The following is a 23,045-nucleotide window of genomic DNA, read 5'->3' on the forward strand; positions in this document are numbered from 1 at the left end:
TATCGGCTTCCTTGACTCTCAGGCGTGAAAGCAGCCTTTGTTGGACTGCTGAAATCTAATTCAGTAAATTCCTCTTGTTTTGTTTTGTTTAGTTTTTCGAGGTAGGGTCTCGCTCTAGCCCAGGCTGACCTGGAATTCACTATGGAGTCTCAAGGTGGCCTCGAGCTCATGGCGATCATCCTACCTCTGCCTCCCAAGTGCTGGGATTGAAGGCATGTGCCACCATGCCCAGCTTAAATTCCCTTTTTAATACTAATTCATTCTATGATTTCTGTTGCTCTAGAGAATCCTGACTATACAAAAGAATAAGAGAGGAGGGATGGGGAAAGTTTAGTCAATGGGTCATAGTTAGGTAAGAATAAGAAGTTCTCATGTGGGGCTGAGGAGACTCAGTGGACAAGGCATTTGTCATACAGGCATGTACCTGAGTTCAGAGCATCAAAACCCAGCTAACAATGGATACTGCAGCACGAATCCCTGTAACCCCAGTGCCTACTTGGTGAGAAGAGAGGTGGAGACAGGAGATTCTAAAGCTCACGGCCAGCTAGTCTGGCTAATGCAGCAGTGACTAAGAAACCCTGCCCCTAGCCGGGCATGGTGGCGCACGCCTTTAATCCCAGCACTCAGGAGGCAGAGGTAGGATTGCCGTGAGTTCGAGGCCACCCAGAGACTCCATAGTGAATTCCAGGTCAGCCTGGGCTAGAATGAGCGAGACCCACCCTACCTCGAAAACCAAAACCAAAAAAGAAACCCCGCCTCCAACAAGGCAGACGCAGACGCCTGAAAATTGGCCTCTGCCCTCCACACGTGCTCCATGGGACGTGCACACGCATGAACATGTACACACATAGACATACACATCATCTACACATGCTAAAAAAATAAAAATAGAAATAGAATCTTTTGGGATGGAAACCAGCTCCCTGCCAGCTAACTCTCAGTGTTGGAAAGCACCATGTGAACTGCTAGGGGATTAAAAGTTACAAACAGTGTGAATAAGGAGTGGATCTTGCAAGCTAAAAAAAACCAACCAGCCAAGCAAGATGTTCTAGGGAGCACGTGGCCTGGCCTCTGCTGATGAGTGTGCTGGACAGAGAAAGGGGCATGGGACGGTTTCAGGCACAGCTCAGGGTTCCTGATACCTGCCGGTTTTGTTTTCCAAACATGACATCTGAGTGTCACCAGCCCAGGCACTTTGAACACCCTGCCAGGAGGAGGGCCCACTTGTCAATGAATATCCTGCTTGGACTTTTCTTATTCCACACCCCATTACCAGACAGCTGACCACAACTGACCAGGCAGATAACTGGGACAAATGAATCTTAGTAGAGAGCAAGAATGGCAATATACCAGAACATCCAGTAACCCTGGCTCCATGATAACGGGTACAAAGACCAAAGTCTTCACTCCATATTGAGGAGCCTGAATGATGGCTGCCAAGCTCTCTGGACTTGGCAAAAGAAGATATAAGCCAGGCATGGTGGCACATGCCTTTAAACATAGCACTTGGGAGGCTGAGGTAGGAGAATTGCAGCTAGTTCAAGGCCAATCTGAGACGACCTAGTGAATTCCAGGTCAGCCTGAGCTAGAGGGAGAACCTCCCTCAAAAACCAAAAAATAACATACCCAAACACAAGCCCACTCTACAATATCAAGCTACCATCAATCACGGGGTATAAGAGGGCCTACACCTATCAAACTGTCTATCAAAAAAGTAAGTGTTATTTCAATTTTCCGGGTGCTAACTTACTCTCCGTTGGAGAATCTGCTTCTCTTTTCCAGATAGATGCAGATCCTAAGAAGAGAGCTGCCCCAACATACCTCAAAAGGGGCCCAACTGAAACTAAGGACAACTGGTGAAATAAGCAAGGGTGATGTTTTCCTGTGAGCCGGATACCAGCACAAAGGGGAAGGAGATCGACACAAAGAAAAATCAACTCCTACCAAATCAGAGAGCCAAAGCCTCAGAGGCCCCCAACACCTCAGCACTGAAGCAGACCAAAAATGAACCCAACATGGCTCAGGGAAATCTTGCGGAAGAGGGGGCAGAAAGAATGTCAGAGTTACATGTTGGGTCATGATTTGCAGAGATATTTATCATACTAATAACTGGGGGCTAACTCCACAATGCACGACCCATTTTCATTAACAAGGAGGGTCTAATGGGAGGGGGTAGATCACAGATGAGCCTAAATAATGGTACCAAACTGCCTGTATTCACTGAAAAGAAAACTAATAAATTAAAGTAAAAAAAAATAAAAAATAAAAAAATAAAAAAAAACAAAAAATAAAAAGAAGGTATGAAATTTGAGAACTGCCTCCCAGGACACATGGGCCCCATGAGTTTGACCTAACCCTAGAAACCTGAGGGTTCACATTGACAGAGCAAATTAGCCCCTCTGTGGGCTGGGGAGATTGCTCAGTGGTTAAAGCCTCTTGCATACAAAACCTGAAGGCCTGTGTTTGATTCTCCAGTACCTACATAAAGCCAGATGCACAAAGTAATGCATGTGTGTGAAGTTTGTTTGTACAGCAGGAGACACTGGTGCACCCATTCTCTCTCTCTCTCTCTCCACTTGAAAATAAGTAACTAAATGGTCCCTCTGACCTGTGTGAGAATAGGTTTGGCCTACATTTAACTTCCAGATCACATTTGAATGCACCTGTGTTTGGGCTTCTACAACCCACCCATTCCCCACTGCAATATTCTTTTTTTTTGGGGGGGGGTTCTGAGGGAGGGTCTCACTCTAGCTCAGGCTGACCTGGAATTCACTATGTAGTCTCAGGGTGGCCTCGAACTCACGGTGATCCTCCTACCTCTGCCTCCCAAGTGCTGGGATTAAAGGTGTGTGCCGCCATGCCTGACTTATATTCTTCTTTTTAAAGAAACATTTGTTTATTTATTTATTTATATGAAAGAGAGAGAGAGAGAGAGAGAGAGAAAGAATGAATGGGCCCTCCAGGACCTCCTGGAGCTGCACACTCCAGATGAATGAGCTACTTTATTATCTGGCTTTACATGAGTACCGGGGAATCAAACCTGGGCCATCAGACTTTGCAAACAAGCGCCTTCAACTTCTGAGCATTTCTCCAGCCCAACGTTCTTCTTTTATATATGGTGATGCAGCTGTCAGCCCCATCCACCCCAACCCACCTGGTAGCCCTGGAGGTCATTTCTGTCTTTGTGTGAGGCCGCCTGCTTGGCTCCATCTCTCGGTATTGGATCTTTCATCCATTCAAGAAGAAATAGCACCTCCAAGTCCAACCTCTCAGAGGAGCACAGACGTCCACCTGCTGAGGTTCTGGAGGACAAGCCAATCATCATGGCCCGGAGCCATGGCTCTCATTACTTTGTCAATGCTGTTCTTGACCTGGAGGCCAGAGCGCGCCCATCAGGAGGAAAGATTCTGCAAAAGTTACGATTCTCATTGCTGTGACTAACTGCCTGACATGAAGCAGCCTAAGGGAGGGAAGGCTTAGTCTGGCTCCCAGTTGAGGGTAGAAACCATGACAGCTGGAGCAGCCCTGGCTTTGGTGACAGGAGCTGTCCCCAGTCAGGAAGCAGAGAGATGAGTACTGATGTTCAGTTGGCTTTTGTACTTTTTTTTTTTCTTTATATCCAGCCCAGGATGGGACCCACATTCAGGAGAGGTCTTCTCTTCTTAAGTGAACCTCCCTGTAAACACCCTGAAAGATGCACTCAGAGGCGGGTCTCTTGGTGATTCCAAATCTGGACAGCTTGGCAATGAAGACTAATCATCACAGGTCATTCAGGCTGTCCCTACTGCAGACAGAAGCCATAGGTTGCAGTCAACTTCTGTTGCTGGAAGAAAGCACCCAACCAAAGGCAGCTTGTGGGAGGAAAGTGTTTATTTTGGCTTACACAATCGAGGGGAGAGCTCTGTGATGGCAGGGAAAACAATGGCATGAGCAGAGGCTGGACATCACCTCCTGGCCAACATCAGGTGGACAACAGCAGCAGGAAAAGACTGCCACCTACTGGTAAGGGGAAGCTGGCTGTAACACGCATATGCTTGCCTCCAACAATGCACTGTCTCCAGGAGGCTCCAATTCCTAAATTGCCACCAGCTGAGGACCTAGCATTGGGAACATAAACGTTTATGGGAAACACCTGAATCAAACCACCACACCATCTTTTGCATGCCCTTACTGTCTTCATAATCTCATCACCTCTGCAATACAGTGACACTGTTTTTCATCCAAAGAAAAGTGACAGAACTGAGGTGATGAATTAATTTAAAATTTATTTCTCATTTCCAAGATGAAGCCTTTTGTCATTGTCTATACCAACTCTGGACAAACCTATAACAGAGTATTTGTTTGGGAGAGGAAGAAAAACAAAAGAAAAGAGAGAGAGAGAAAGTTCCCAGGGCCTCTAGCCACTGCAAATGAACTCCAGATGCATTTAACACTTCATGCATCTGGCTTTATGTGGATACTGGGGAATTGAACCCAGGTCATTAGGCTTGGCAGGCCAGTCCCTTAATTGCTGAGTCATCTCTCCAGCTCCAACAGGATTATTTATTGATCGATTTATTTTGGCTTCTCTAGGTAGGGCCTTGCTGTAGCCTAGGCTGACCTGGAATTAGTCTCAGGCTAGCCTCAAAATCACAGCTCCTACCTCAGCCTCCTGAATGCTGGTATTAAAGACATGTGCCACCATGCCCAGACCAACAGGATATTTTTAAAGGATCTCATGCGTTGACTACTGAATGGACAAGTAATCATCCTTTGTTGCAAATGACCAAAAAAATCCCATTCCCATTGGTTGATGTAAATAATGGACTTAGCCCACAAAACTGATGAGTGGAAGCACAGTTCCAGCTTCAGGCATAGCTGCCCCGGAACCTCCAGTGACACCACCAAGCTCCCGCAGCATTTCTTTATCTCTCAGCTTTGCTCCCTCTATATTGGCCTCACCTCAGAAAGGCTTTCTCTAACCAACCCCAGGATTACATTGGAGCAGCTCAACACCTTTAGCTTAAGCAGTTTCTCCTTAATAGTCCAGCTAGAGAGAAAAGTCTGGTATTGTGCTCTTTAACCCCTGCAATGGGAAGGCTGAGGCAGGAGGATCAAGGCCAACAAGACCTTGTTTCAGCAAAAACAAAGCAACAACAAAAAGGATGTGGTAGTTTGAATGTGAAATGTTACCCAAAGCTTCATGTGTTTGTGATTAAGCCTCATGCTCATTTCCCAGCTGGAGGAGACTTTAGGAAGTCGATCCTTCTTGGAGGTGTGTCACTGGAGGTGGACCGTAAGGTTTATTACTCCAGCCCTATTGGGCGTTCACTATGTTTGCTGCTACTTCCCAGTTGCTGTGACAAGATGTGATGCCCAGCTGCTGCTCTGCCATGCCATGATGAAACGGCCCCTCAAGACTATAAGCCAAAATTAACCTTTTCTTCCATTCAGCTGCTTTTGGTCAGGTGTTTTTTTCCCCAACAACAAGAAGGCAATGACTATATTAGGTTATAAGATTTAGCACATTTATACTTTAAAAAATCTTATTAATTTAAAATTAAAATTTTGGTGGCATGTCTGTTTTAGGGGGAAACCAACTTCTCTCTGATTGGATATGACAGCCACTCCACAGAAGGGAATTTCTGCCTGGTACTGAAAATTGAATGAAAAGCCTATGGCCTGGGCAGTTATAAGCCCTAGGGGTGGAAAGTAATATTCTAGTATGGTTAAACAGATATATTATGCCCACCAAACTGCCCTCTAAATACTTATATTTATGCCCATCTATTAATGCTACTATCACTTTTGTTAAAGAAGTTTCTCTTTTCAGATGCTGGTGACCCCTGGGGTGACTAAAACCTCACCAAAGTGCTGAGAAGTGACAGTGGATGGAGTGTTTGGCACTGAGACATCTCTATCAGACCTTCCAAGGCTCAGGGACCATTGCAGATAAGTGATGGAAAGAATGTAAGAGCCACAGGAAGGGGACACATGCTTATAAAACTATCTTCCACATACAAAGTGGCGGTGGTATTCATGGCCTCACAGTGGCTGATGCTACCTACACCAGACCTGCATAATAGGAAGAAAAAAAAATGAAGACATAAAAGTTGGAAAGAAGTAGGGATTTAGTGGAGGGGAGATTTAAGAGAGGAGGAAAGGAGGGTGGTGGGCGGGAATCATGATCATATCATATTGATACAAGATTTCTGGGGTTCAGGAGGTGTCTCCCAAAACTTACCTATTTAAGGAGTAATCAAAAATTGTGGGGTTTAGTTAAGGGGCCTAGGAAAAAGCTGGAGTAGAGTCACCAGCACATGGAAGATAGAAAACACAGTCATGTGCAAGGCACAGCATAGTTCATGAGATTCATTTAGGAGAAATGAAGATCTGGGAAGAGGCTCGGCCAGAGCTATAAATATGTGGGATAGGACCTAGGAACTTATGTAAGGAGATTTAGAAGAAACACAAGCTCATGTAGAAAGCATCTACCCTGAGCCTCCCCATGGAAGAAAGTTAAGAGAGCAAATGGTGATGGCTTAAGAGAGAATAGCGAAGAGAAAATACCAAAGCAGAAACCAGAAAATTCAGATGAGAAGTAGGTAATAAAGAGAGTTATACCCATGGTTGCCCTGATCTACGGTATAAAGGAAATATACACATGGTAGACTCAGAGATCAGAGGAAAATCATACATGTAATTAAAGTGAGAAGTTACCCCAACGTATAAATCAGAGGCAAGCAGAAAACTTCCCAGGAGAGAAAACAATATTTATTACTTCCAGAAAGGCAGACTCGTGTGTCCAGACAGAGATCACAGGGCAGAGAGAGGGGCAGAGACCAGCATGGACAAACCTTTATAATCAATTGAAAATGCATTCTTTCATCAGACTCAAGTAAGTAAGGGGAAGACCCAGTTGGTTTGCAGAGTCAAAGGGCTGACCCCAAAGGTCAGCTCACCTAGGTAGTGTGCTAGACTGGAGGCAACCATACAGCTGTTGAGGATGAAACTGGATCAGACAAGAGTTCCATTCCTGCCAAGGTGGGGGTAGAAGCTTCAGTTTTTCTCTTTGGGCTCCTGTCCTTAACTGAAACTGCCTAAAAGGAGTTGGCTTTGTCCTGAGTCTCCTCCAATATTCCTTATAGGAAGTTATCAATAAAAAAAGTTTTAAAAATAAAATGAAATTCAAAATTTTTCCAGGCATCGCATACTTTGCCTGTCAAGTATCTGTGCCGTATAGCCGCTAGGATTGAATCAGTGAAATTGGACCATGTTCTGACACCCAGTCACAGTGGTCAAGAGAATGGAATATGCTGGATAGCAACCTAAGGTCACTTGCCTATTCCTGGAATGGTCCTGTATCCCACAAGTGCCAATAGTGAGAGATGAGGCTATCCCAATATCAAAATACTGGCCCTAGAAGAAGGGGGACTGGACCTTGCTGAACTGGCCTGGAGGATTCTGGAAGAGTTCCAGACAACAGTGAACATTAGAAAACTCCAAGGTTGGGCTGGGGGTGTGGCTCGTTTTGGAGGCTCTTGGCTCAATCCTCAGTACCACACACACACATGGAACATCAGGGCTTCTAAGCATCTTCAGACCATTTTCTTTGTAGTACTAAAATTGTTCCCTGGGTTATAACAAGTCCCACAGACAGGCCAGCTCACAGAACGTTTTCCCTCAAAACAGGCTGGAAACTCAAGATCAAGATGTTGGCATGGCTGGTTTCCTGTTTCTTTGCACAGGTTCTTCTGTGTGCCTGCGTTCTGGTCACTTCTTATAGAGACACCAGTCTATTGGAATAGGGTCCACCATCGTGCACTCATTTTAAAGAAATCACCTTTCTAAAGAGTCTTAGCTACAAACACAGTTACATTGTGAGGTCTGGGATGAGAGTCAGAGGTCTGGTGGGGGGTGGGGGACTCAATTCAGCTCACCCATGATACTCCCTCTCTGCTTTATCTCCTTTATGCTTTACAGGTAGGGGACAGGCCAGTGTGGATTATAGTGGAGCTTGGAGAAGAGCCACACCCAACACCAGGAAGAGTGCAGCCTGTCACATCTCTGCTAATGTGTGTGCTTGCTTTGGAATGTCACCAAGCTCCCTTCCTGGACAAGCCATAGCCACTCCACTCCGGCGCTGCGCCAGGCACCCATAATTGGCATTTTTGACATAGGGAGTTTGTTAAAAGTAATGAACCTTCTAACCTGTTTTAAGAGCTGTAGCTAAAAGGACAGGGGAACAAAACCCCCCCCGCTCATGATTTGAAGTGGCAGACAATTTAGAATAAAACATGAGGAGGCCTCTGTATGCATGTGTAAATAAGCCCAGGGAAGAACTCATCAGATGGGCAAATTAGAACACAGAAAAAGAGTGAGCTAAGTGAGGGGAGCCCAGTGAATGTTTCAGTGTCTTTCACAGGAAATTCGTGAATAATGTGTGTTGAAAATTTTGTTGGTTTTGCTAGTGGGAGAGAATTGTAAATATGTATAATATGTAAATGGCTTTTATAATAAAAAGCCCATGAAGATAAATGAGGCTGTCTGCTGAAAAGCCATATGCAATATAAGATGTTAATCTATCTGTCCTCAACTCAGTCTGGAAATTACCATAATGCTTACAGGGCTTTCAAAGTTCCTGCTTTAGAAAGACGTGCATAAATACTACCCAGAAAACACACGTGCCGCCTTTTCCTTTCCTTTCTTCTCCACTCATTTGCATTTCTGGTTTTTGTTTCTTGGTTTTCTTTTATGTGCATTTTCTTTTGGATTTTTTTTTCCAAAATATTTTTATTTATGATTTTCTTGCTGGTTGATGTGAGAAAGTAGTCTTAGCCTGGGGGGGCGGGAGGGGAGATAGGCTTGGAAGCTTGACCTTCCTATAAGGATTCAAATCCGACTTCCTTCCACCTCCACCAGCTGGGTGACCTCAGCGAGGCACTCAGGCCTTGCCCATCTGTGGCAAGGAGACTCCGCCTCTCACCCTCGCCAGCTTGGAAAGGACAGTACCACTAAGCCTCACGCCTCGCCTCGCTCCTCCCCTAGGGTCAAGCAGACGAACCCCAATGGAGGTGATTCCGATGGGGGCAAAGCGTCCAGAAGGAACGGTCTGACCTTGCCCCGCCCCTCCCCGCCTCTCAGGGCTTAAACCCCTGGCCCCGCCCTGCCCGCTCCTCTGGCCGCGCCCATCATCTGGCTCCGCCCCCTGCTCCCCCGCTCCTCTGGCCCCGCCCATCATCTGGCCCCGCCCCTGGTCTGGTCCCGCCCTGGCCGCGCCCCATCGTCTGGCCCCGCCCCTCCCATGGCCCCGCCCCGTTGCCCCGCTCCTCTGGCCGCGCCCATCATCTGGCCCCGCCCCCTGCCCCCCCCCCGCTCCTCTGGCCCCGCCCCGCCCGCTTCTGGGGCTGCCCAGCCATGGCTCCGGCTCGGGGCTGGTGGGCGCGCAGCCTGTGGCGGGCCTGCAACGCGCTGATGGCCGCCTTCTTCGCGCTGGCCGCGGTGGTGCAGGTCAGGTGGGCTGGGGCAGGCGGGGAGCGGGACCTCCGGGCTCCGGGCGCTGCCCGCGGGCCCGGCAGCCGTGGGAACTGATCGGCCCGCAGTCGCAGTGGCGGCCAGTTCACGGGTTGGAGAATTAAAGCTTAGGTGGAGGGGAACCCCTCCCTGTGCTCCCCATCCCTCACAGTTTCTCTGAGCCACACCCCGAACCCGACCTGGCAGGCCTCCACCCCGGGAGGCGGGAGCTGGCCCAGCGAGCTTGCAAGGGACCTTAGTGAGCAGCCCTGGCACCGCTCAGAACCTCCAACCTCGCTCGGGCAGACCAAAAAGAGGAGAAACTCCGGAACCCTTGGCAGCATCATTATCTTTCTAGGTTGAGGGTCGTTCACATAGTAGTTCTTGAGACTTAGGGTCTTTAAGATAACCATTTATCAGTCACTGTATGTATCATCTCTACTGTGACCAAATGCTTGAGGCTGACAGGAAGCTACTTAGATTTAGTTCACTTTACAGTCGAAGGTTGCAGTCCACCATGGTCAGGAAGGCTAGGCAGCAGGAGTTTAAGGCGGTGCTCCCATTATGTCCACTATGAGGAACCAGAGAGTCGTGCTTGAGGAGCTTGCCTGGGAAGCCTAAGGACCCAGGTTTGATTCCCCAGTACCCAAGTAAAGTCACATGCACAAGATGGCACATGCGTCTGGAGTTGGTTTACAGTGCTTGAGGCCCAGGTGCACCCATTTATTCTCCTTCTTCCTCTCTCTCTCTCTCATTAAATAAAATTTTAAAAATTGCACATGCTTTTAATCCCAGCACTCAGGAGGGCAGAGGTAGAAGGATCACTGAAACTACATAGTGAATTCCAGGTCAGCCTGAGCTAGAGTGAGACCCTACCTCAAAAAAAAAAAAAAAAAAAAATGCTAGTGCTTAGCTAGCTTTTCTCTGTATCCACTCCGAGACTTCAGCCCATGGAATGGTGCTGTCCACAGGATGAGTCCCTCATAGGCATAGCCAGAGACTCATCCTCCAGGTGATTCTAGATCAAGTTAACAATCAGTACACCCATTATACCTATTCCAGTTTGGTGTGTCTTCTTCAGAAATCCAAAATAGTTCTTTTCTGCCCCTTCTGCTGTCCTGATGTGCTGCTTCACACACATCTGCCCGCCGACCCCCCACCCCCAAACCCCAATGCCCCGCTGCTGCACTTGCTCTTAGCAAATGAACAGTGAATACAAGAACAGAGCAGACCTGGGAATGGACAGGACAGTTGTCTGCTAATAGCTTGAAATTCTGGTATTGCAGGTCAACGATCCAGACGCAGAGCTGTGGGTGGTAAGTAAGCTGCTTCCTCAACGTCCCTCCGTTTCACAGATAATTGCCTCCCAATTCTGCTTCATATACACAAGAACTTAAAAACACAAACCTTTGTAAGTTCTTTTCTCCTCATCTTCCCCCCGCCCCCTTTGGAGGAGAAAATCAGACTGGTAATTTAACCTGGAAAGAGGGAATGCTAGAATTTCTGGAGACACAGAAGTCTTTCCATAAAGAGAGGTCATCTTAATTTATGCCAGACATAATAACATTATAAATACCTGTCCTTTAGGAAAGGCCAACAATGTCCTAGTCACTTCACATATTATCGGTAGTCTTTATAACAACCAACCAAAAGATATGCATCAACCATATGCATCTACAATTCTTGTCCTTGGACCCCAGAAGACAGTCCTGGAAACAGCCTTCCCTGGATACCAAGGGAAACTGTAATCCTGTTGAGTAGATAGATGCCACAACTGCTTTTGAGTGCCTAAGGAGCATGAATGCCCCTCTGTCAGGTACGACTTGACCTGCACATATCATCACTGGCTGACATGCCAGTCATCATTTGGGATGGAACTCGGAAGAAAACACAGAAAAGGTCCAAGTAAACTCAAGGTTTATAAGCACTGCAATTGGTATGGTCAAGCAGCCACAGTCCTTGGAACATCTCCAGGCTCCTTATGAGCCTATTCTTCCTTATACTCTGCTGACCACGGCACACACACCTGGTATGGCCACAGCCTGCTTGCTGCAAATGAGGCTCAGGAATAGGGCCTCTCTAGTGCCAAGCTTCCTACTTCAGACAAACTTAGCACTTTCCAAGAGTTAGGGCCTGACATCAGACCCACACATCATCAGGAAGCTGTCTGTGGACTCACTTTCACATACGGAGTATTGGGCCACATGGTCCATTGGATCTAACCAAGCAGGCCCATCTAGCTAGATTCATGACTGCTCTTGCCCTGTTTTGCAGAGAATGTTTCTTTTATGCAAATGGGGTGTGGAAGTTGCCTGGGAGAGACTGGGAGGCTGGCTTTTTTTTTTTAAACCAGACTCTGCTCAGTACTAGAGCTTGAAGATGAAGGAGTCTTTCCTGAAATTGCCAACAGTTTGGGGGCTAGGGAGGGATGTACAGTTACAGCCGACATGGTAGTCCTGCATGGTAAGTTACACAAGATAGCACTCCCTAGTGACTGCTAAAACCCACTACTAAACTACTAAAGGAGAATTATGGAGGTTGGTGACCAATAACACTGTTTTTTTTGTTTGATTTTAGTGCTGGGGCTGAACCCCAGAGTCTCATACATGCTAGGCAAGTATTCTACCACTGAGCTGCATCCCCAATATTGGGCACAACTCCTTAACCCGCACATTTCTGTCTTCGCTAACAGGTGGTGTACATTATCCCTGCAGGCCTGGCCCTGCTTGTTGGATGTAACCCTCTTGTCACAGGTATGAATGTCGGGCTCTGGATAGAGGATCAACAAATCAGATTTTCCTACATTGATGAGAATCTGTTTTCCCACCTCCCAAGACAAGACACTAAACATGTCTTCTCACTTCTAATAAGAGGTGTTTCATTTTAATCTGGATCATCCTTACCCATCTTTAAAAAAACTTCCCAAGGTCTTGCCTTTGGACCCAAGACCTTTTGGGCTGATGACATGGAAGGATAGTTACACAACTGAACCTGTATATATGAACTGCCACTTATTTGTACAAAACGTTTATAATGTCTGTAAGATTTCTTCATTTTCACTATTATATATGGCTCTTGGTATCTCCCTATAAACAATCATAATGATAGGGATTAGGAGTAAGGTAGCTCCCATTTTGTAGGCAGCTAGTCAGGGGTACAGGACCAAAAAGAATAAGCAATTGGGCTGGAGAGATGGCTTAGCGGTTAGGCGCTTGCCTGTGAAGCCTAAGGACCCCGGTTCGAGGCTCGGTTCCCCAGGTCCCACGTTAGCTAGATGCACAAGGGGGCGCACGCGTCTGGAGTTCGTTTGCAGAGGCTGGAAGCCCTGGCGCGCCCATTCTCTCTCTCTCCCTCTATCTGTCTTTCTCTGTGTGTCTGTCGCTCTCAAATAAATAAATAAAAAATTAAAAAAAAAAAAAAAAGAATAAGCAATTGTCTGTGTAGTCTCACAGAGCCAATAAGCACAGAGATTTTATAATACTAGAAAGCACTGTGAGAACTGAGATCCAGAAGGTCAAAAGCCCTGACTTATGCTGATTCATCAGGAGGACAGTCTACACATAGAGTAACCAGCCCCCTGTCTAACGCATCAGCATATCAGGATCCCACACAGACATTCAGAGTAACCAGCCCACCTTGACTTGGTACTTAATTTACATCCCAAGAGTATAGAAAGTCCCATCTCAGTCACTTGGTGCTACCAGCTCAAGATCCCTCCCAGCCCCAGTAGCACCTCGGTTGTGTCCTTTCACAGTCCAGGAAGGCAAGGGAGACTTCTCAGGCCTGGCTTGTAGGAGCACTCATTTCATTCATGATAGATCCATCTGCATAAACTGATCACCTCCCAGTGGCCCCATCCCTTAATATCTCTTAGTGGGCAGGATTTCAACATAGGACACAAATATTCAGTCCCAAGCAACACCACCAGGCAGGCTATGTTACAGGTACTAATGACTATACATCAGGCTTGCTCATGCATCCATTCTTTCTCCTGCACTGAACCTCTTACATGTGTGTCCTGGGAGAGTACACACATTAACTCTTCACTGAAAATAGCTATGCAGGTCTGGATGGATGGCTCAGTGGTAAGGCATTTGCCTGCAAAGCCAAAGTACCCGGATTCAATTCCTCAGGATCCATGTAAGCCAGACGCACAAGGCGGTGCAGGCATCTGGAGTTTGTTTGCAGTGGCTGGAGGCCCTGGCACGCCTATTCTCTCTCTTTCTCTATCAATTTAAATAAATAAATAATATATTTTTTTAAGTTTTAAACAAAGAAAATAGCTATGCAGCTCGATGCTGGGCACAGTAGCTTCACCTTCTGTAGCCCAAAACACCCTCAAAGGGATGAGTTAAAACAGAGTACGGCACATAGCGAAACATTCCCTAGGAAACCCATCACTTCACAAGCTAACTTAATTTAAACATTTTGGTAAAAAGGAAAAACCTCTCAAAAAAAGTCCTAGAAAAAGTATATTTTATCTTCATTATTGGCATATCCTAATAAGTTAAGGCTTTCTTTAAAACAACTATTAGTAAGGTTTTAAAGTTCCCAGGGGCCTCAGAATAAAGGCTAGGGATGTCCTTGCTGCTAATGGACTAGCCGCACAGCTGCTGCCCACAGGGACTAGCCATGGGAAAGGGTGGAGCCCCCAAAAAGAAAATGAGGGCAATTGTCACAAGAAGGGAAGAATTGTGGGCACCTGAAACAGAATGTATCCACTTGAAATTGTTAATTAATGCTCTAACCTCTGTTGTTCCTTGAAAACAACAACAAAAATTTTTTTGTTAATGCCTTTCCTGAAAGCACATTCTGACAAACATGTCCAGAGATGTTTCTGGATTTATCTTTTTTAAAAAAAAAAATTAGTTTTATTTATTTATTTGAAAGAGAGAAAGAGGTGGGGTGGGGAGAGCAAGCGAGCGAGCAAGCCAGGACCTCCAGCTACTGCAAATGAACTCCAGACATATGTGCCCCATTATGCATCTGACTTACATGGGTCCTAGGGAATTGAACATGGGTCCTTTGGCTTTGCAGGCAAGTGCCTTAACCACCAAGCCACCTCTCCAGCCCCTCTGGATTTATCTTGTTTCTGTTTCTGGATTTATCTGATGATGGTTATGAGCACTGGAATATATGTACTTCCAGGTAACTTTGTTTGGAAGAGTGTGTCTACTATCCACATGCTGTTTTGCGTGGTGTGGGCTGTCCGCTTGGCACACTACCTCTTGCTCCATGCACAGCAGAGTATCTTACAGGAGGAGGAAGGCAGGTGAGCAGGGCCTTTTGCTCTTCAGAGGGGTGGGGTAGAGAGGAAGTCGTTTGCAACATCAACCTATCTTCACACAATGATGATTTAACTCCTCTGAATGCACCATTTAGGAACAGAGGAAGTATTAGAGTCTTCAAGAAAATGGTGGAGCTGAGTTTGAAACCCAGCACTGCCTATCAGATTGCAAGATTACTCCTACCAGAAATTATTACTCACTCCATTATATTACTGTCAGGTAATTGAACCTGGGCCTCTCTGTAACCGGTAATTATATGATACAGTAATTCGGTCCACTCTAATGAGCTGATAACTGTCAGCATTCTGAGTCAGCTATAAGGCAAAGTCTTAAGAGTTATCAGCCACTTCCGAGGTTAGCAACCTTGTTCTGGTATGTCACATGTCATCTCCTTTTTTGTCATAAAAATTTTATGACTGTTTTATCACCCTTCTAACTTTGCTCCCATCCACTCTTTGCTCCTGACCTTACTGATTTTTTTCCCTACTGCTGGCAGATGCCAACATTTTTGTGCCCCTCTGTTGCCATGTGATAACACCAAGCTTCACAGACTTGCAAATTTAGCATCAGTGAGAAAGTGCTTTTCTCTGGACCCTCAGCTATAGAAAACTGAAGCCAACCTGGCTGGTTCAATAGACCAAATGGGTTGAATTACTTCTGGTTCAAAGGCCAGGAATTAGAGTGGTCTATATGAGGAGCTTCCTATGGCTCTGACTGAATATGACTATTCAGCATAAAAGCTATGTGCTTATAACACAAACCTCTAGAAGTGTACCCCCACACCACTACTAGTCTGATTAATGCCACAAGCATTTCACTCCTTGCAATCGCCCACACTCCTGTAGCATGTGCTCAAACTGTATTGGGTCAGGCTCATCCTGCCCAACACTGATGCCCCTGGAGTATTATAATTAGTGGCCAGTGAAATCTGGGCTGGTTTTCTAGGTTGAACTGTTCCTCCAGTGATGTGAAATGAGTGACTGTAGTCATTTCATAGGAAATGCACATTGTTTTCCAGGGAGCTCTCTGGCTTGGTGATTATCATGGCATGGATGACATTGTGCCACAGTTCAGCAAAGTAAGTTCTCACCTCATGTGACACCCAGACTTATGTCATATTGTTCAGATCTGGAATCAGCTTTTTTTCCAATGTGTGCGAATTTATGTGTGTGTGTGTGTGTGTGTGTGTGTGTGTATTATAATTATATATCATGTCACAAATATATGTGCCTATGCATGTACATAGACTAACTAGATAGATAAAGAGCTTATACTGATTATCACTAATAAAATTAAAATTCAAGGATACCAGTATTCCTTAACCTTACCAGAGGTCTTTTGTATCTCATTTTAATCTTAGCAAAATCACTATTGTCAAAGACTTAATAACAGCTCATTGGATTACCCTACATTATGATAGAATTTAAAAAAAAATAGTTTTATTAAATACTTATTTTAATGTTGCCATTTCTTATTTAAAATATTTTTATTTGCAAGAGAGAGAGATGAGAGAGAGAGAGAGACAGAGGGAGAGAATGGGCATGCCAGGGCCTCCTGCCAGTGCAAACAAACTTCAGATGCAAACACCACTTTGTGCATCTAATGGGCACTGGGGAATCAAAGCCAGGTCATTAGGCTTTGCAGGCAAGTGCCTTAACTGCTGAGCATTTCTATAGCACAATTTTTTTTTTTGGAGACAGGATCTTACTGTGTAGCCTTGGGTAGCCTCAACTTTGTAATCCTCCTGCCTCAGATTCCCCAGTGATGGGATTATAGGCATTGCTCACCATGTCTTGCCAAAATAGCATTTTAATACCAATTCTCAAAATCAGAGTATTGCTACTGAACATAGGTGTTTTGTGTGCTTGCCATTAGGGGAGAAGCCACTAAGGTTCTGTCAGCACACTCCTAGAAGTAGTTGTCCTCTGTGCTAATGAGCCATATGAATACACCAGCTCATTTACTGCTAAGGGTCATTTCATGTAAAATGTACTGATATTATAATTGTGTAAAATATCTACATGGCTCCAAAGCCAAATCTAAAAATAAGATGTATCCAAAGAAGTCTTTTCTACCCCTGGGTCCTAAATCGTCCCTTTCCCTATAGGCAAAACCTTTAGTTTTATAGTTCACCCCATGGTTTCTTAGTGGAGCAAATATGTTTTTATTTGAATTCCTGCCTGTCTTAATAAGTGGCAGTTTGTTAGATACAATTATATTCCCTTTGCTTCTCTCACATGCACCTTGGAGCTCATTACATTTAGATGATATCCAGTTTTTGGTGCTAAAAAAAATAGTACTGCAGTTAATAAACATGCATCTATCTAACATGGACTTACTAGTGTGTCTTTGGGGTGAATTCCTTGAAATGGGATTGCTGAATCAAAGCATAACTGCGTCATTAATATCTCAGTGTAGAATCAAATCCCCCTCCACAGAGATTGATGTATTTTATATCCTCACTAGCAACAAATTAGAGTACCTATTTTGCTGCGGCCTTGCTAACAGAATATATTGTCGTTTTTGAATATTTAATAATCAGGTAGTTGAGAAAGGGTGAGTTTTAACTTTCATTTCTCTTAGTAGAGCAAAGCCAGGGGCTGCGTGGTGAAGTACTTGTGGAGGGAAGGAGAAAAGAAAGATAAGCACATCTTCTTAAGATTAGCAGCCATGTAAACAGCCATGCAGTACATTTCTCTCTCTCTCTTTCTTTTCTGTTTTTTTGTTTTGTTTTGTTTTGTTTTGTTTTTTGAGGTAGGGTCTCTCTCTGGCCCAGGTTAACCTGGAATTCACCATATAGTCTCAGGATGGCCTCAAACTCACGGTCCTCTCTCTGCCTCACGAGTGCTGGGATTAAAGGCGTGCGCCACCACACCCGGCAGTACATTACTCTTTGTACGAATTGCTGCTTTGTTTCCAGGTTTAACTCAGTTGTCAAGTGGCTGGTCTTACCTCTACTTAGAAACTAGAGTCAGACGTAGTGGTCCTTCACAGTACAAGCCGGGAAGATGCTTTCAGTTTGTCATTGCCTCTTTGCTTTGCAAACAGAATACTCTGTCTGGAAGAAAGGTTTTGTTGTTACTTTAAAGTAGCTGAATTTCCCCATCCTTTTGCTAATTGCTTCTGCATTTACAGTCATAGTTAGAAAAGTACGCTTCCCTTTCAGATTGTCAAGTAACTTATATGTTTTCTTGTAACATATGGATAGTTTTGATTTTTTTATTTAAATCCTGGGGACATGGCTCAGTGGTAGACCACTTGCCACTCAAGGCCCTGAGTTCAATCTTCAGTACCAATAAATAAATAAATAAGAGAGTGAGAGAAAAGGAAAAAAAAAAAAAAAGAAGTCAAGAAAATCTCTAGAATTTACCCTGGAGAGACAGTAATAAGGATTACTTGGTTATCTGAGCTCTGGACACCAGTTATTAAAAAGTGAATTTAAGATGCCAAAGAAAGACACTTCAAAAAAAAAAATTGAGATAAGGGCTCATGTAGCTGGCTTCTGACTCACTATGTAGGGAAATAGGACTTCGAACTCCTGATCCTCCTGCCTCCACCCCAAGTACTGGGAAGACAGGTGTACATCACTAAGCCCAGCTTAAAAGACACTTGTGTGACAAAATCATCAGCTCATCAATAGGACAACAGTTCTAACTCTGTATGTACTATTAATAACATAACCTCAAAACAGGTACAAAGAAAAGCTGACAGAGCTTAAAAAAATAAAAGGAAAAATCCATAATTATTTTACAAGGCAATAACACATTTTTCTATTTATCAATATAGCAAGCAGACAAAAAATTAATGGTGATGCAGATTTTCACCACACAATAATATACTTGATCTCGTAGCTCACTGATGGGATACCTAAGTAGAATGGCAGAATCCACTTTGTTCTCACATACATATTATGTACAAAAAGATAAATGGTCAGCCATAAAAATAAGCCCCTATGCATCTCAAAGGACTAAAATCCAACAAAGCATATTTTGACCATAGTTCAACCACTAGTTGGCTGCCCATAATGGATTCTTTTAATCATAAAAGAATATTGTGTTGGGCTGGAGAGAATGGCTCAGCAGTTAAGGAACTTGCCTGCAAAACTTAAGGGCCTGGGTTCTATTCTCCAGTACCCACATAATGCCAGATGCACAAGGTGGCACATGCATCTAGAGTTCATTTCCAGTGGCTAGAGGCTCTGGAATACCCATTTATTTTCATTCGCTCTCAAATAAATAAAATATTTTTATAAAATGAATATTATGAACAATTTTATGCCATTAAACTTGGAAATAATCTATTTCTTCCTGTGTAAATTTTAGTCAATTAAATTTTCAAGCAATTTCTTGATAATCTAATTTTCAAATTTAATGGCATAAAGTTGTCAAGTTTTAAAAATTATTTTGGGGCTGGAGAGATGGCTTAGTGGTTAAAGGTGCTTGCTCACAAAGCCTGGCAGCCTGGGTTCAATTCCCTAGTACCCACACAAAGCCTGATGCGCGAACTGGCACTTGCACCTGGAGTTCATTTGTAGCAGCAGGAGCCCTATCATACCCATACTCATTCTGCCTGCCTCTCTCTCTCTCTCTCAATAAGTTATTTTATTATTATTTTTTTAGTGGCACAGGGGATGAGATTGAGGGCCTCCTGTGTGCTAAGCAAGTACAGGTGCTCTATAATTAAGTTGTATCCCTGGCTCATATTTCATTCATTTATTTATTAAAAATTTTTGAGGCAGGGTCTCACTTTAACCCAGGATGATCTGAAATTTACTTCATAGCCCAGGCTCACTCACACACACACACACACACACACACACACACACACACACGCATGCACACACATACATACATATATATGTATATAAAATATTTTCTTTTTATTTGTTCGAGAGGGAAAGAGAGCGTGCTACAGCCTCTAGCCACTGTCCAGATGTATGAGCCCCCTTGTGCATCTGGCTAATGTGGGTCCTGGGGAATTGAACCTGGGTCCTTTGCCTTTGCAGGCAAATGCCTTAGCCTCTAAGCCATCCCTCCAGCCTTATATTTTTAACAGACTTTTATTCATAGTGGATTTTGTGTGTCTTATAGGAATCCAACTGGCGGAAGAATTCAACTGGCAATGGCTGTCATCCTCACTCTTTTCCCACTTACTTTATGGATTTATGTACACATAAACCAGGAGATGCGGTCCTCCTGGCCAACTCACTGCAAGACAGTAATTTAAAGGGATTCAAGAATTGTTTTTTAAATTAGCACTTTCAATTTTTTATAAATATTATAGTTAATAGAATAGTTTCTCAATTTATTTCAGGAGATGAGCTAATGCTAGAGATGATTTGAGGGTTTTGAGAACTTTCAAGGCTGCCTGCAATACTGTTTAAGACTGGCTCAATAAGAGGTGGGGCCTGACATTCTCTGGCTGCCTATTTGAAAGGGTGTTGTGCCAGTGTAGCAGAAAAAAAGACACTAGAACAAACATCAAGAAATAGGAGTTCTGATTCAGCTTTCCCACTATGCATGTGACATAGGCAAATATAGAAACTTCCTGGTAGATTGTTTCTTTTGTCTCCTACTTACTTGTTACTACAACCAAACTAGGTAATATGAAGTCACTCTGAAAATGTAAAGTGCTTGAAGATTACCAAGGGCTGCATGAGATTAAAATAAAATGGAAGTAGAGTGTGGATAACACTAAATAGGGGTAGGTTCAAGGACTATGCCCCCAAACTAATCCCATTATATTAAACTGGTACAGTGGCATGGGTTAAATGAGGACTTGAGATAACAATAATAGACATGTCTTGGAAAGAAAGGGAAGATGAGAAGGAAAATGGAATTTGGGACCAATCAGGAAGGAATAGGGATTATTAATTCTCACTATTCTAAATAAGGGCAAAAGCTATGCACCTATTTTTTTTTAATGTATGTCCAAAATAACCTTGAGCAGAAGAGCATTTTAGGACTACAGTAATCCAGTATGGTGACCGCTAACCACATGTTGCTACTGAGCACTTGAAATGTGGGTACCAAAATAAATTTTGCATCTTATTTTTATTCATGGATTGATATTTACTTGTCAGAAAACATATAATGTGCTTGGACAACTTGATGTATGAACATTTTCAATTCCAGATTTTGATATCTATAGATCAAATATTTTCAACAAAAATTTAGTGCCTAAATGGATGGGATACACATGTAAAATGAATACTAGATTTAAAAAGACATATTTTTGTACTAATTTCATATTGGAAATATTAAGATATTGGGTTAAAGAAAAGTTTATCTGTTTTTATTGACCCTTGTTGTTTTTTAAATCATTTCTACTTAATTTCTTAATTTATTTGAGGGAGAAAAAGGGCCTACCAGGACTTTTGGTTGCTGCAAACAAACTCTAGACACATGCACCACTTTGTGCATCTGGCTTTATGTGGATACTAGGGGACTGAACCCAAGCTGGTAGGCTTTATAAGCAAGCACCTTTAACCACTGAGCCTTCTCCCCAGCCCTGCTTGCTTTTTTTTTTTTTTTTTTCATGTGAGGCCTGAATACTCAGCTCAGTGGCTTGTACGGCATTTCAGTTGGACATTTGATGGTAACTTATATGTTGGAGTCAAACTTGAGCCAGATTTCATTACATGACATTTATGAAATGCTTCGCATAAACAGAATGAGTCCTAACCACATGTCCAGAGTGTGGGATGAGTCTGATAATTTGTCTCCCACTAATTCTGTAAGTACCAAAGGGGAGGGGTGGTGCATTGTGCTTATTTTAGTCCTAGTGGCAGTAGAAGTCAGAGATTACCATGGAAAAGAATCTAATTTATATTATTAAGGCAATTATAGGGTACTTTAGTTCAAGGGTTAATAAAATGCAAAGGATTTACATGTAAAAGATTTATATATAAAAATACATGTATAAAAAGAAAAAAAAAAACCCAAACAACAAAAACATGATCCTGGCATGGTGGTACATGTCTTGAATCCAAGCCCCGGGGAGGCAGAAATAGGAGGGTTGCCATGAGTTCAAGGCCACCCAGAGACTACATAATGAATTCTAGACCAGCCTGGACTACATCAAGACCCTACCTCACAAAACGAAAACATGTAAAGAATCTGAGTTCTCCAGTGTCCTTTAGCATGTATATTCTTTTAGGATTACTAATAAAGTCACAAAGAAACTGACTCATTTGCAAACTGAGGTCCAGGCTTGATTCTGTGGAAAAACAAAAATAATGTCCCAAATGCATATTCCTGGGATTTACGTCTCCAATACCAGGCCATGAATTCTGCTGCATCTTCATAGTGAAGCATAGAACACACTTGTGGGATAGTTGTCCCTTGTGTTTGTTTTGAGACATGGTCTTCTATATGTTGGCTTTGAACTTGGCAGTAATCCTTTTGCTTCAGCCCTGAGTGCTGGATTACAGATGTATACCACCATGCCAGACAACTCCTTATTTTCTACTCAACTCAGTAAACTTAGTTATCTCAATCCTGTACATCTTTCCCAAGCCCTCACAATTATCCACTTTACCTCTGCCTAGGCCTTCAGAAACCAAGAGATCCTCACTAGGCCCCTCATTCAAGGCTAGTCACAACATAGCCCTAGTTTATCCTGTTCTGCCTCTTACCACTCTCCTCTGATGCCTCTGCTTACAGTATGTGACTGGAAATGGTCTTCCCCATTCAGCTAAACCATCTTCTTTCGTGTCATCCCTTGTCTCTTCAAACAAAATTAAGTTTCTATATTCCCAGTCTTTTTTTGTGTGGCAGCAAACTTCACAGTGTGTCTGTGGAGTTTGTCTCTTTCCTTCATGGTGAGGTCTGTAAATGCAGTACAGTGCAGTCCTGTGTGGTTAGCTGAGTAATAGCCCTCCAAGATGCAGTCTCGATCCCCGGAACCTATGCTGCCTTATACCACAAGATGGACTTGGCACATGGGATTCAGGGTCCTTTTCTTCTTGTTCTGCTTAAGAATTTAATTTTTTGACACTTTCATACACGTATACATTTTAATCCCACTTCTGCCAATTATATCTCTTCCCCCAACCCTAAACCCTTCTTTTTCTATCTAACTTTCATGCCTTTTTGCTTATTTGTGGGCTTTCCTTTTTGACCCTCTGAGTTCCAGCAGGGTTCCTTACATGATAGTGGGTGGGAGGTTATTTACTGGAGAATAAGTACACCATTGTCTGTAGCACTAAAGGGCTTAACTCCCCTTGTGAGGAAAATGCCCATCTCTCCTAATATAAAACAGACT

The 23,045-nt window shown here is 43.7% G+C and overlaps 1 protein-coding gene across 2 annotated transcripts; it reads left to right on the top strand.

Annotated features, from left to right (window-relative positions):
* Positions 1-9,373: 9,373 nt before the first annotated feature.
* Positions 9,374-20,836, top strand: Tmem220 (transmembrane protein 220). 2 transcript variants are annotated; one of them, XM_004663073.2, is made up of 6 exons: positions 9,374-9,489; positions 10,779-10,808; positions 12,185-12,245; positions 14,641-14,764; positions 15,799-15,858; positions 19,871-20,836. In XM_004663073.2, the coding sequence occupies exons 1-6, from the start codon at positions 9,397-9,399 to the stop codon at positions 20,004-20,006; spliced, it is 504 nt and encodes a 167-aa protein (XP_004663130.2). In that variant the 5' UTR covers positions 9,374-9,396; the 3' UTR covers positions 20,007-20,836. The 2 variants fall into 2 exon arrangements, with proteins under 2 accessions (XP_004663130.2, XP_044987360.1); XM_045131425.1 differs by having other exon boundaries at positions 9,407-9,494.
* Positions 20,837-23,045: the final 2,209 nt, after the last annotated feature.

This window comes from Jaculus jaculus, chromosome 12 (genome assembly GCF_020740685.1).
Source record: "Jaculus jaculus isolate mJacJac1 chromosome 12, mJacJac1.mat.Y.cur, whole genome shotgun sequence".
Lineage (NCBI taxonomy): Eukaryota > Metazoa > Chordata > Mammalia > Rodentia > Dipodidae > Jaculus > Jaculus jaculus.

Excerpts from the sequence above, each read along its gene's own strand:
- Tmem220 (XM_004663073.2), top strand. The coding sequence starts at position 9,397 with ATGGCTCCGGCTCGGGGCTGGTGGGCGCGCAGCCTGTGGCGGGCCTGC. Across the intron at positions 9,490-10,778 it reads CGCTGGCCGCGGTGGTGCAG|GTCAACGATCCAGACGCAGA; the intron begins GTCAGGTGGGCT and ends CTGGTATTGCAG. Across the intron at positions 10,809-12,184 it reads CAGACGCAGAGCTGTGGGTG|GTGGTGTACATTATCCCTGC; the intron begins GTAAGTAAGCTG and ends CTTCGCTAACAG.